Source organism: Pseudopipra pipra, chromosome Z (assembly GCF_036250125.1).
Source record: "Pseudopipra pipra isolate bDixPip1 chromosome Z, bDixPip1.hap1, whole genome shotgun sequence".
NCBI classification, from domain to species: Eukaryota; Metazoa; Chordata; class Aves; order Passeriformes; family Pipridae; genus Pseudopipra; species Pseudopipra pipra.
In genome coordinates, this window is record NC_087581.1 from 23,565,252 (window position 1) to 23,580,339 (window position 15,088).

At 39.6% G+C, this 15,088-nt stretch overlaps 1 protein-coding gene across 3 annotated transcripts in view; it reads left to right on the forward strand.

Annotated features, from left to right (window-relative positions):
* MRPS27 (mitochondrial ribosomal protein S27) overlaps positions 1-13,088 on the forward strand; it is a 39,183-nt gene extending 26,095 nt beyond the window's left edge. The window contains exons 5-11 of one of the 3 annotated variants that reach the window (XM_064641740.1): positions 153-267; positions 777-855; positions 2,143-2,258; positions 4,971-5,103; positions 7,286-7,428; positions 8,459-8,614; positions 12,669-13,088. In XM_064641740.1, coding sequence (XP_064497810.1) covers positions 153-267; positions 777-855; positions 2,143-2,258; positions 4,971-5,103; positions 7,286-7,428; positions 8,459-8,614; positions 12,669-12,908 — 982 coding nt within the window. In that variant the 3' untranslated portion in view covers positions 12,909-13,088. Of the gene's footprint in view, positions 1-152; positions 268-776; positions 856-2,142; positions 2,259-4,970; positions 5,104-7,285; positions 7,429-8,458; positions 8,615-11,370; positions 11,510-12,668 lie in introns of those variants that run through there. The other 2 variants (XM_064641741.1, XM_064641742.1) reach the window with 2 other exon arrangements.
* Positions 13,089-15,088: the final 2,000 nt, after the last annotated feature.

Below are 15,088 nucleotides of genomic sequence, written 5' to 3' on the forward strand. Positions count from 1 at the left end.
GAGAGCGATGATTGATTGCAAAGGCAAACACAGAGAGATTTGTATCTGAGTTCATGAATGGTGGGGTTTTGAAACTCACAGATCTTGATTACAGAATTTGTTTCTGTGATAACAGAGTCATACTGTCACCTGAACTATTTATTATCTTTTAGGTTTCGTCATAGTCCAAATTGCTGGTACTTGAGAGACTGGACCATCCACAGCTGGATCAGACAGTGTTTGAAATATGGTGCTCAAGACAAAGCCTTATACACATTAAAAAACAAAGTAAGATTTACAAAGGAAAAGCCATGAATATGTTTGATCAGCTTTTTGAGACAAATGTGGCTTGACTGGAATTCCTGTTGCAGCCAGGTCCTGTACACTGTGGTTTTAAGTTCAGATATTTCTTTGTCAAAATAAAAATTAATGTTGCATTTGAATTTTAGCTCTATCTCTTTACAGCTTTTAAAATCCTCTTCTTTCCCAGGAAGCTTTTTGTTTTTAAAGAGCATTAGTGTCCAAAACATGCTAGGTGCAGAAGAGGCATAAAAAACATGACAGGCAATGCCATTCCTGCTCCCAAAGGCTTAGATAAAATGCCAAAACAAATGCAGTGCATCAAAAGCTGGAAGGTCTCCATCACAGGAGGCACACTAATCTCCTTGTGTTGCTTGACTGTACATTGCAGCAGTGTGCAGCACCATGGTTCTGGTCTTTCTGATACCTGTAGGGCTGTGCTTGGGAAGATTTGTACAGCACATTTGCACACTGAGCTTTTTCATTCTTCTCTTTAGGTTCAGTATGGAATTTTTCCAGATAATTTTACATTCAATATTTTGTTGGATTATTTTATAAAGCAGAAGAAATATGAAGGTAAGAAAATATGTACTGATACTGAATCCTCTGTTGTATGCTCTTATATTTGCAGAGCCTTTCTTTGAATTAACAACTTTTAGCTGTATTTTTTCTGAAGTCTCGGTAAAATGTGCCTTCTCCTTCCTTTAAACTATTTTTCTGCATTTTTATCTCTCATTTCTGTTGGGTTTTTATTCATTATAGAATTTTGAAACATGTAAGATTCACAGTATCTACTGTTATTAATCCTATTACAAATGTAAACCATCTTCTTCAGTTTTTACAAGTCCGATTTATGTGCTAATGTCACAGGAGTTATTAGTGACAATTAATTAGAATGTTATCAGAATCAAAATGCATATTGGTAGTGTTCATCTTCCATACGTTTAGCTGTTCAAAAAGCTATGTATCTAAACTTTGTCTAGGCTTTCTGTCTGTCACTGGAGCAAGCCAGCTATGCTGAATTGTCATGTTGGGGGTACATCTCACTACTGACTGTTTAAATGTTCAGATGAATAATCCTCTTATGTTTGATGACATATTAAAGATTTTAATTTCATTTCAGGTCTTCTAGTACTGTAGACTTACAGTAAGCTTTCCTTTGCATAAAGCTCTTGTAAAACAAATAACTGAAAGGAACAACAGCTTTTATCCTGAAGGTTATGCTAAATGGCAAATTAATACATGTATTTATTTTATTTTGAGACACACCCCCATCTTTGAATTCCCCCTTTTTTAATCCATACTTCTTTTCTGTGTGAGACTCAAGGCCTTTTGTTTAACAAACTGTCCTTTCTGACAGGGAGTGTCACTGGAACTCCCTGCAGAGCTCCTTCAGAGCATTGTTTGCTGAATAGAGAAGACTCCTGTGGGTGATCTGTGAAAACATTTCTGGTCCTTTGTACTCTCCTGTCACCCTAAGGGTAGTGAAGTTAAGCCAGTCTTCTCTTGTTTGTAATCAAAACACAAGAACAAAGAAATAATTTTAAAATATTTTTTTAAAGGTTGATAATTGAAGAGCTGAGCAAAGAAGGGCCAATTGAAGAGTGTAGAGCTAAGATGATTTTGAGAGCTCCTTTGCTGTAGTTTCATGCTATCGGCCCATTCTTCCTTCTTGCAGTGTGTTTGAATAACCCTAATGAATAAGACTAATTCTGTAGTTGTATTCTAGATGTAAGAAATGCTTAACTTTCTCCCTAATTATTTCAAAGCATACTACAGCAATAAAGCATGGGGGAACATAAGTGGGTACAAAAGGCAACTGTGTACTGGGAGCTGTGCTGATTGTGTTGTTTTCCTCCATAGATGCTATGTCAGTAGTAACAGAGATCATGCTCCAAGAAAGTTTTGATGAATTATCAACACAGCTTCTTTCTCTCTATGTTTTATACCAGTATCTGGCAACCAAGTCTGATCATGCGGTAAGCTGACCACTCTCAAAATGATACACAAAGCCTCTACTTCTGAGTGTCATAATGCAGTCAGTTGGGCATTCAATCATGAATATATTTTATTTCCCCTAACTTTACCTGGAAAAAATAAATACTCTATAGCTTTCATTTTTCTTTACAATTGCAGAAGAAAGAAAGGAAAAAAAAAACAACAAAGTGTGAAAGCCATCAAATCACTTGTCAGGCCTTTTGCTCCTTTCTCTGAAAGGGAAGGTGTGTTGGGATTTTCAGATGTAATGTATTTGAAGGATATGAAATGATAGTTCAAAGCAGACTCTTATCAATTACCACAAAAAAACTATGGTGCATATTGTATAGGACCCTGTTAAGCTGAATGTTGATGATGGTGGTGGTGTGGAATTATAGAGCATAGGTTTCCCTAGGTTTTTTAGTATCCTATTTGGCTTTGGGTGTATTGTTTCTTATACATATTCGTTTTAAAACTAAATTTGTTACACCCCTCCTGTCTCCTAGGATGCGGGGTTTATTATTCACAGCTTGCTTGTTTAAGGCCAAGGTGACAGGTAAGGATCTTGGAAGTGGCATTATTCTACCTTTGCACAAGGGGCTCAGTCAGCAAAGGGTTCTGCAGTGCCCATCACTTTTAGGGAGCTACTTTTCATGTAGTTTGGCACAAGCTTTCAATAGCATGTTGTCATGCATAAGGAAAATGCTTGAAGCCTCCATTTGTCTTACATGAAGCATCTTCCAAAATGCATATTACAGGTATCTTAAAGTTTTACCCAGCTGGGTTGTAATTTCAGTTTTCACCAAAGAAAAGAGATGCGCATTTGCCCTGTTGGATATTCTTCTTCATTACCCAGAAATCAAGTATGCTCAGTCACTTTTATATGAAAAGCGTAGGCATGAAAATCTCCTTTTTCTAGTGTGTTTGTCCACACTGTTTGCATATCCTTACTGCAGAGACAACTGTTTATCAGTATGTGTAGGGTTTCATGAAAGCTAAATGTGCAAGCAAGAGTGGTGTGACCATACAACATGTTGAAGGCAAGCGTATTGACATAGCTGTGACTTACTTGATATGCATTTTGAAATAACCCCATCCGAAGACAGCAATGAAATCGTATTTTTATTTGTAGATGCTATTTAAAACGTCATGATGCTCAGCACCAATTTTCTGTGTTTGATTTAGGAAGTGGGGGCAGACAGAGTAAGGAGAAATGCTCAGCTGCTCCTAAAAATCCCATTTTTTTTCCCAAGGTGCAAGACAGGTCAGCCAGTGTCCTGTGGCAGATAGGTCCTTGACTCTAGCTTGGGGTCCAGCAGCCTAATGAAATGTTTTTTAACTTTGAGAACTAAATCTTGTGCAATCTGACTGTATTAGTTCTTAGTGTGTATAGCAGTGGTGATAGGGAGCTTCCATTTCTCTGTTGTTGTACACATCACTGAAAGCCGAACTGGTCTTGGCTCTCCCCAGAAAGTTTCCTCCTTGAGAGCTGCAAATAATCAGTATGATTGCTGCCTTCTACTACAAAGCAGTCCCGCTGGCTCCCAAAAGAACCTAGGCTGGTAACAGCCCTGTTTTTCTAGTTGCATCTGATTTTCTTATAACATTCACCTGGAGTGTTGAATTCAGCGCAAAGCAGCCCTGTTCCCTTGTATGCTTTTTCTGAGTTGGGCAAATACCTTGCCTGGCTGTCAGGTGCTGGTATTTTGTGTCAGAGAATAACACGCAAATTTTTGTAGCACCTGAATGGAGACACCAAAAAAATGCCGTACCTTGAAAAGAGAACTCTAGTAAAACCAGAAGATCGAAACTTTTGTGTTTCTTTAAGGCTCAGTGTGCTTCAAGGATTTTTTCAGAAAGCTGCTTCGCCAGGGGTATTTCTTTCAGTTCATAAGGTAATCAACAAGACATTGAAGTACCCTGTCACAAAAACCATGTGTTAAGATAGTCAGACTTCCTCCAGTCTGTTGCCTTTTATAGCTTCCTTTTCCTCATTTTCTTAGCCATGGGAGTTGTTCGCCTCCTTTCACTTGCAATAAAGCTCTTTTTACTTGCTTCTCTGATCATGAAAAATGCACTGTGCTGTGGAACAACCTAAACAAAATTTACACTACTCTTGTGGTTTTAACATACTTACCGATAGGGCGCCCTTCTTCAGTCATCACTGGTGGTCTGGCTCAGACAGCTGGTACATCTTTGTAGCTGGAGAGACAGCTGTACTTTTAATCCTGTGGCGTGGAGGGGTCTTGGTGAGTTGCACATGCTCTTTTCACAGAGCAGATTTTGCACTCAAAGCAGCCATTAGCTGCATATGCTTCTCTCAGCATTTTCATATTCTAGTGAGGGGTAGTGGAGTGTATATCTTGCCACATACTTTAAAGAAAGGGCTGCTGTAGTACTGAAGCCATATAACAGTTTTCTTCAGCAGTGCTAGCCTGAAGCAAGTGGTAGGACATACAGGACAGAGACAGAGCTTGGCCAGTGTAAAGCAGTGTAATCCATTGTCCTGAAGAAAATGCACTGATTGACTTCCATGCAAAATTTCAACCACTCACATTTTACAGTCTTCTGGGAAGAGAGGTATTCCTCTGTGTAATGTTTACTGCTCCTGTAACTGAACACTGGACATGTTTAACGATTCTTTACTTTATTGCTAAGACATCTGATGAAAGCCACATACTGTCTTTGCTGCCATTTTTTGTGTGTTTGTTTAGGAACGCTTACTTAGTTTACATTATTTGCAGTGGGAAGAGGAGAGAAATCTTGGAGCATCACTAGTGCTTGCGAGTCTAAAGCAAAATAGCACTGTGGGTTTCAGCTCCCAGCTGTATGGCTATGCATTCCTTGGTAAGTTTCACCTCGCTTAATCATCTTTTCCCTCGTGTCTTCAGAGACTGAATAAAATTGCCATCTTTGCTTTATTAAAGTGTAATCAAAGAGAACACAAAAGAAAAAAAAAAAGAAATAGTGGAAGGACAGTTTCAAGAGTCATGAGTGAATCTTTTGTAAGCCTGGAGGGTAGTACTGACTTGAATAGCATGCCCTTCATCAGACAACTTCAGAACCAGCTTTGGGGTTCCCTGCAGGTTTGGATTGGCAGCTGAAAGAAAGAAAACATTCTTAAAGAACACAGGTTTGGTTTCTTGGTCGACCAACAAATTTAAAGAAATACCCCAAAACTACAGATTTCCATGACACAAATTTAAGGTTAAAGACAATAGACTCTTTTTCTAGTTATTTAATGTCTTAAAACGATCTTTAAACCTTAGGAAGTCAAACAGCACAGCCTGAAAATCACTATGTTTAGAACATATACTACTCACTGTAAAGTTAATGTTTGGCTTGTGAACAGCAGATAATAGTGCCTTTATCCTGTATCTGTTAAGGAGTCTTCACTGCTAATGACTTGCTATATTATTAAAGAGAAGTTAGATCAGAACATGTTCAGAATCGGAGGGAAGGGGAATGGGCAAGTAATTCTTGAATTTCCTTTAAACCTTTAGAGGAATATAATGCAGATAGGTTTTTTCCTTCTCTACAAAATGATTATTTACTAGAAAGAAATTAATTGATTTACAATTTATTGTGAATTGTTGTTCCATTACTGCATTATTGAGAATATAAGTGGATTTGTACTTAAAATGTGGCCTCAAAATATGATGTGTGGTGGCAGAGTTAGGGTGCTGACTCACATTTATCATTTCTGTAAAACAAAAAACTTAATTTTCAGTCAAAAAGGGCAGTAAATGTGAAGATTAATTTGAAAGCAGGATTTTCCATAGCGCTGTAATTTGTAGTCCAGTGGAGATACTGATACAAATAGGGACTTTGCTGTCCAGTTGGCATTCATGTTGGAGAGTTTTTAATGTTGTATGGATTGGTTGAGTAGTGGCTGTATTTCACAAATGCACTTCACTCTTGTCTGTGAGCAGTAGTGCTTGTTTCATGACATTGACATTCAGTAGATCAAAAGCTATTTACTGTTATGTCACATATTCCAAAGTCTTGCCAACACTAATGGAACCGACCTCTCAGAGAGTGAAAGATGTCTGTGGGCACAGACTGGCCTCAAGCACCTTAGCTATTTTAGTTTAGCCATAGTCCATAGACTTTGTCTGTGCACTTATTGCCTTGCTTCTCCTAAACTGTTCTCTTCCATGTAAAGAAGAGTAAGGTGCATTTCATAGCTTTGTTTCATTATAGCCAGAGTGCAAATTAGATTGAGAGATTGGACACAACTCCTGTGAGCTGCACTTGAAGGGGTATTACTTATTACATCAACAGTGACAAAATCAAAGCCTTAGAGTGACAATCATTGTAAATTACATCAACTGCAATGTGATGTGCATTTCGTCTATTATGTAGGAGTTTCATGTTCTCTAGTAGTTACTGTCAGAAGAAAAACCACATTGTCAGTGGTGCAGTACATCACAGGTCCTGCTAAAGTCAGTGAACACCTCAGTGCACAGATTGTCCTAAATCAAGAACCAAAATTTCATTTTGGCAGGTCTCCCCTATTTTCTCTCCAGAAGCTCCAGCAGAAAGAGGGGTACTAAGTTGTGTACTTAACCAGAGCATTTGCTGTAATCTGTGGGTAAAGCCTAAAGTCCACGGAGTTGAATCTAGAAAGTCAGATTTAATGCACATGTATTCCACAGTCAGTCCCTGAAAGCTAAGGAGACATTTATCTGCCATCTTCAGACATCCTTCTGAGAGCTCGTGTTCCAAAGCCAGACAACCAGAAAAGCTGGCCACTCTAGTCTGATTTCCATCTGGACAAAATTTCTAGGTGAGGCAGAATGGGGAGGAATCAGAAACAAGCACATAATAACCATGAAGTTGTGCAAAAAGAAGGTGCCTTAATAAAATAAGATAATAGTTCAATCAGAGCAACTTTATAGAAGTGTGTTGTTTTTACGACAGAAGCTAGGACACTTGCTGTCACTTCTGAAAACCAGAGCCAACCTATATGGATTCTGTTAAGACTCAGGTAGTGAAGTAGTAACACTAAAGTATGTTTTTATCACAGGAAAAGTGGAGTTGAATAAGGGACTAAGAGCTGTATACAATCTAATGCCACTGATGTGGACACCTGGATATTTGAATAGAGCCTTGCAAGTGATGGAGATTGTGGCTTCATTGTCAGGAGACAGCAAAATCTGCAAAGAAGCTGTAAGTATGAAGGCAATAACGCACTGAACAAATGGAATTTTATATAAGTCAAATCCAGTAAAACCTGTGAATTCTGTGCCTTGCTAATGAGAAGATGCCTGGCAAACTTCAGAGGCCTTTGCAAGACAGAAGTAATGTTTAGAACAAAATCACTGCTTCTACTGGCATGTCCTTGGCAATAAGTGTGTATTATTGCCACAGACCATTTAAGTATGTTTTCTAAGCCTTTCCCTCCCTATAGAGACATGTGTCACAGGGAGCACATGTCTGTGGGGGTGGGAAAACACCTTTGTTTCTCAAGTTTTTGAACTCGCTCAGAGACGTACTTCTTAGCAGTGAGGATGAAATACCACATATTCTTACTCTCACAGCTATGCCCTCTGAGATGATGTCCTGAGTGGTACTGGTCCAAAAAGTCAACAGAGTGATTTCTAGAAGGTATTGCCCTCATCTGGGGAGAGTGGATAGATTCAGTTCATTTATGAAGTCAGCAGTGACTAAGGGACTTGAGGCTTAGGAATGTTGTGGGGCATCAGACTGATCCTGGACTCAGATTAGGAGTAACTTAAGAAACCACCACAACATGTGCTGAAACGTTGCTGAGGTCTCACCTCCTCTTTTAGGTACTTTTTCCTGAAGGTGTCCCTGGTCATGGGAGCCTCCCTTTTGCTCATGTAATTACTAGGCTTGCAGTCTCTCTTGAAACAGAAGAGCAGGGCACTGCTCAGCAGGTTCTGCTGTCTGTTGCTCCATTTTCTGAGGCATCTCTGTAATACATGACAGTACAAGGATAGGTCACATCTGCAGCTTCTACCATTTTGAGTTACCTTTTTTGTTGTGTGGTTTTGGAGGTATCTTTCTTGCTCCAATCTAAAGAACTCAGCCTAATACACTAAAGCAGTCATATTTTCTGCTTACAAACCCTACACAAATTGAGGAACTCATGAAGTTGTTGAATACATGACAGCTGTGTTACTCAGATTGTATTTCCAGACTGTTTATGCTTACCGTGACAAATGTGATTGTTCAGATTGATGCCCTGGAGACCATTTTACAGTCTGTCCTTGAAGCCAAACCTGGTCCAGATTCTGCTGAAGAAGTCAAGGGATTAGAGCAGAAGTCACAGAGTGCAGAATCAGAAGAAACAGAGCAATCTAAAGCACCTGAGTACTACAATCGATTCAAAGTAAGAGTTTCTTTATTTAAATATCCTAAGCTGTAGTATATCTCTGTGATACATACTAGAAAATAGATATGCTGACTTACTGTGGCTAATAGACTGACACCCCTTCAGTGTCAGTCTAGTAGGAGTCCCACTTGACGTTTTTGAAACAGATGTCACCTTACGTTTTCACTTGTTCAATCAGGAAGCAGCAAAGATGTAAATGCTCAAGGCCACTTGTCTTTTGTCTGTCTGCTGGGATTTTATCTTCACTTTTCATACATCAAAATGATAAATCCAGTCCTGTTCGCATAAGTGTTATGTCATTAGAGACCCATTATTTGACCTTGTGTGGGCTCTTGCTCATTAAAATTAATTATAATAGGCATGAGACCATCCTGAATTTATTGTCCATTTGTGTACACTACAATTATTTAGAAATGTTGCATCCTGTACTTTCAGTCTGGGGAATTAAGTCAGGTTTTATCACCTCTCTTTTATCTTTAGATTGTCATGCTGATGATAACAGTAAGAAAAACAGCTATTTGTTACAGCGCATCTGTATAACAAGTGCATTTTATGTGATCATCTCATAGCTATATAATGAGCTCATTTTATTTTATCATTTGTGCTGTGGTAAAAATCAAATACGCTAGGTTGAAACTCATCTGATTTATAGTTCCAGGAGCAGTACTCATCTCATAGCCCATCAGTTTCCCTTGCTGCTGTCACCTGGACGGCTGTGACCTTGCACAGTTGTTCTGGATACAGACTGTTCTGAAGAAATTTCAGAAGTTAAAAGACAAGTATCCTATGGTTTCACCTCACACACAGACTTTTCCTTTCTTTAATTTTTATTTACACAACTTTGCCACTAATCTTTAGATATTAAACTTGCTTTGTAGGCAGTTAGAACTTTTTAATTAAAGTATTTGGAAATCAGTGAGTGTTCAGCATGTGGTAATTAATGCCTGGATGAATTACAGTGAATTAGGTAAACACAAGTGCCCTTTGAAAGAGGGAGTGAGACATTTTTATGTGTTTCTCATTGCCTATCCATTGTCTAGCCTTGAAGAAAATAATGCAGAGTGCTCGAAACAAGGCCTAAATATCAAATTGGGGACAGGCTAGTGCCAAGAGGGTAGTTTTATTCTCACCTCAACCTTTCCACAAGTTCCATAATTAATCCCCTTTCAGGCATTCATTGGTGTGGCAGTGAGTGCCCTGACTTTGGGCCAAAAAATTACAGACCCATTGCTTAACTCCTAAGGTCTCACCAGGAAGGTCTGCATATGAGAAAGACATAGCCCTCATGTGGAGTCTAGGCATCCAACAGTAATTATATGTCCATAAGCCACACTCTCAGGTTTTCTGAATGAGAAAAGGGGCTCATAAGTCAGAATGCCATTTCAGCCAAGCCTGAAAGAGTTCTCTCAAATCCATCAGGACAGCAGTAGTCACTCTTCCCAGCTTAATCCTGGACAGGATTAAGTGTGTCATTACAGGTGTCATTCACAGGGTAGAGTGGTGCACTAGAAATCCATACAAGTGTGAGGGAAGGTGGCAGCTCTGAAGCAACCTGGTGCTGTGTGCATTCACAGCTGCTGTCCCAGGACAGATCACCTGCTCTTCTGTGTAACCCCAGCAAAGGATTTGAACTTCTGCTGCTGAAAACAATTCAGTTGCACTTTGTTCAGCCCTGCATTAGCCAGCATATCCCAGTCTTTCTCCTTGAACTCAAAACCAGTTGCTTCTGCCTCCTGCATGCCCAGTTCTCTTTCACAAATCATACACCTCAGAATACAAGGAAAAGCATATGGATTTGCTCCAGACACACACATACTCCTCCATTATATTCCATGGAATGGACTCAGTGTCTCATACCAACCTTCAGAACATTTGTGGAAGTACCTGAAAAAGCCATGGCAGCCTAACAGATAGGGATACATGTCCTTCACTTCCACAGAAACAAACAGAACTTGAGGGCATTTGGCTCTTTCTAGATAAAGCCTTTAGAGCTGTAATCTAGACACTGACACTGTCATTTGTGTTGTAATTACCCATTTTTGGATCCCGTATGCTGAGACTACTCAGTACAATGCTCCTCAGGCAATTCCTTCCATCTGTGAATGATCAGTGGGCAAACATTTCATCACATAAATGCTGGGAACACCTTCTCTAACTGTCTGCATGCAGAGCCCTGGAGACTGCTTATGAAAATCAATGATTTAGCCATTTAAGAATGTGCCATTTTGGTACCTGCAGGACATACAGCCTTCTGCTTTCCTTTTACTGATATATCACAGAAGAGCAGTGAATATTCCAGAAGTTCAGTGATACCAGTAATGGCTTAGGAGACAAGACCTGCTAGTTTCCAGGTTGCCTTTCTGTAGTTCAATTTCATACTGTTCAAGTTCAGTGCATAAAGCCCCTTTTCAGCACATCCTTGGTAGAGTCTAATAGTAAGAATCTGAAGGATGTAAACCAATTACATTTAAAATGTATATCTAGTCCGTAAACATGAGCATAGTTGTCAAGTTCCTTCCCCAAACCCAAGCTGTACTGTCTCCTCACTTTTCTCCCTGATGCCTTGTATACTTACTTACTGATACCTCAAACAAAATAGAGACTAATACACCTGAATAAGTTTATTCAATTTGGTTTTAGTCCATTAGCTTTGAAGACACTGGCTTTGTTTTTATTCTTTATCATAAACTTAAAAACCCCTCAGACCTGCATGTCTAGCATTTTAAAGAGTCTTTAATCTGCTCTCTGTCCAGTTCAAACCTTCAGGGGCCTAATAAAACACAACAAAGCCTGCAGTTGTGCTGGCTAAGGGAGAGAGAACTGGAGAGGCCTCAGAAGGGATGTAGTAGTTTCCTCCCTAAGAACAAGGCAGAGCCTCCAGCCAGGAGCTGAGAAGAAGTGCCTTTGTAGATTATTGCCAGCGTGGGCTCAGGTAAAAGGAACACTGTCGGCCAGCAGCACAATGCATAGGCTTTCAGTTATAGCTGGAAGTCTGGATATCTGCATCGCTCTAGAACTGCCATTTTGTTTGGAGGTGAATGATTCCCACATCTTCTTTCCATTATCCTTCAATGCAAAACAAGAAGTTTTATACAAATGAAAGAAGTATGGATGTACCTTTCTTTAGAACGCATGCTTATTTAAAACATTTCTGCAAGTGCTGGGCTCAGTAAAGTCTTTTATTTAAAAGAACAATCAGGAAAATATGTATAATGAGTGAACAAGGGATACAGAATCTTCCAGTGCAATGTCATCTCCTCTTTGGTTGTGTATCTGCACTTTTAAGGCAATTAATCAAAGTGTTAGTTAGCCATCAGACTAAAGATTCCAGAAAGCCAGAAACAGTATCACTGGATGATTCATCATCCTAAGTGAATTAACATATGCTGCATGAAATCTAGATAAGTAAAGCTTGAGAAAGAAAAACTGTAGTTTCTTACTGAGTTACTCTGCTCTTAGTTTCAGTGTAGAATATCCCTGAAAAAATATTACTTAACAGTGTTGTGTAGTCTGTGTAAGCGTAGTCACTCTTTGGATCACAGTAACTTAGGAAGAAGAACCATGGGAGTTACTTAGTATGCTGTTAAAACATTTGAAATTACATGTATCTGTTGAGAGGGATGCTGATGCAGGCAGTGTGGATCAAATTATCGGGCTGGTTTTGAGGTAAGACACAAAACCAAAGTGTTTAGATTATATTTGTTATGGTTGACTGGTCAGCTGATCTTTGTTAATATCAAATAAATGAACTTGGAAAAAGAAGACGTTTTCAGTGGTTAATGAAACTAAAAGTTCATTGGTTTAGTTTTGTTGTTCAAAAAATAATATTCTTGATAATAGCATTTCAAGAAATGGTACCAATTACCACAGCTCAAATAATAATAATAATAATAATAATAATAATAATAATAATAATAATAATAATAATAATAATAATAATAATAATGCAAACAGTGATGTATCGGTTATAGGGAAGTATTTTGTGGCTGATTATTTTGTGATTGACTGGCTCTTTCCTTCACACTCCCTACCAAATCTCTTGTTATGACAGGAGCTGTACTCCAAGCTGCATTCACTTGGCAAGGTTGAATCTGAAAGCCTGTTAACCCTGACCACCCAACTTGTCAAGGAAAAGCTGCCAGCATGTGAAGTGGAAGACATTGCCAAACATGAGCAGAAGCTAAAGGAGTGGGAAGAAGAACAAGTACTTCTCATTGAGAGAGAAAGAGAGTTCAGAGAAAAGGCTAAGCAGGAAATGGAAGCTAGGAAGCTGGCTAAAGCATCTGCTTAGTACTGGAACTAGGAAAGCAGAGGTGTGCATTCCTCTGTCTGTGAACATAAGTGCTCACCATTTTTAATATTTCACTTCAATCATGCTGCATGCGTGACCATATTTGACTCCTGTCTGCAAATTAAACATCCCATTTTGTCTGTTTCCCAAAATAAAACACATGTGGTTTAGAAATCTTCATCCTGTATATGATGTGTTTTCCTCTTACCATTAGCCAGGCAAGGGATGGGATAGAGACAACACAAAGAAACAAAGGCATAAGGAGTAGCTTGCCTGTGATGAAGGGTCCAGAGAGTGAAAGGAACAAAAGAAAAGGGAAAAATTTCAAACACAAGTTGTTTCAGTAGGGGTTTCTCACAGGAAAGAATGCCATTGCTACTCTGAACTTCGAACACTAAGAGGATTAACGTACATTGATTGCTTTTTTTTCTTTTTCCCAATCCATTTGGAAAATTCAGACTACTATGCATGGAGCTGGAAGCCTAACTTTAGGCTGCTTTTAAAACTACTCTTGAAGAGTTTCAGCCTAGTGAGCTAGCACTTGTACAGCACTCAGATGTGGCCTTTCCTGTAAGGATGTTAAAAATTTCTGACTTTGCCAGTGCTGCTTTGCTCCATTTCTAAGGTCACTAGAGAAACATGCACAGTCATCTCGGCACACACCAAGGAGCCTCATACTGCAGTGCAGTTTACTTTTATATTCTGGGCACTGTTTCATGAGGTTTTTGACCTAATTCCTTTCACGGTCCCATGCCCCATTCTTCAGATCCATAAAACAGTGTAGCTATTCACAAGAGCACAAGGAAATGGCAAGGGAGGAAAGCATCATGGTGTGTTGGTTGTGATGCATCAGCATCCATCCCTGCTTACATTCCCTGTCACCACTGAATCTCATAAGCTGCAGCCAGCAATTTTAAGCAGACCATGGCAGGACAAGATCCTTTAAAACAGGGAGTCCCGAGCAATATAGCCCTGCTGTAATTGCAGCTTGTTATGGCAAAAGGACTCGTCTCACTGTGCTTTATCAGAGGATCTAATAAGCATTTGCAGTTTTTATTGTGCATCTGTCTGGTTTTACAGTGATAAAACTCACTTCAGAAACTCATTGTAAATCCAGTGAGAACATGCTGCAAATCCATGAATTTGTTTTAAGTGTGGGAAAGTGTCACAGATACAGCACACACCAGATATCTTTCTTACTCTCAGCAAAAACACTCAGAGCCTGATTGCTTTTTCATGTCCAAGAACTTGGCAACTTGGCACTAAGGTCCTTCACCCCATCTTGTCAGCAGGTCCCATAGTTTCTCCTATACTTCAGTAAGGGTGTGTTGTCTCCAACCAGGAAAGTGAGTGATTTAGTGGCTTGGCCAGCAGTGGAGCAAACTTGAGAAAAGTCTCCTGAAATTTTTTTCCTCTTTCTTGGTCTAAATGCTTTCTGATTACTAGGAGAAGTTAGGGAACCTTAAGAGAGAGTAGAAGGCCAAACACACTCATAAGAATGATTTCCTTAAAGCTGGGTGGCTTTAAAGGAGTTGTCACTTCTAGCTGAGCCACAGGAGAATGTAGTGTCCCTTCCCTGACCACATATTTCAGTTCTTCAGTGTTAGAACATGGGTTATAGCTCCAAAGGTTCACAATCACTCCTGCATCCAGATTCCTCTATGAGCTTCTCTCTACAGGCATCAGGTTTTGGGATATTCTCTACACCACCACAGTTTTAAGACCCTCCTTGTTGACATGGCCTCTAGCCACTGAAGCACCTGATCATGTTGCTTGTGAGACACCATTCTGGCTAGGCCAGAACAGACAGGGACATATTTCTCCTTGGTTCTCCAGGGCCTCTGTTTCTTGGCAGCACAAGGAGCCTGTTTCTGCCCCAACCTGCACCCTCCCTTGCCCTGCTGATAGATACGCCAGGCTGCTAATGCTAATTGAGCTCCAACAAGCTTCCAGCTGCCACGTCCCTGCTGTCTAACAGTCTACACTGCACTTCCCCCACAACTAACCTCCCTTTCCATTTCTTTAGACTTAAGTATTACAGCAATAGGAGTAAAAAAAAAAATAAATATAAAGTGCCCCCGTGAGCTCTGAGTGGCCTGTTAATGAATATTACAGGTTGCCTCCATGTTTTACTCCAGGCGCTGTGGGTTGGAATGCTCTGAGCCCAGTTCAAAGTATAA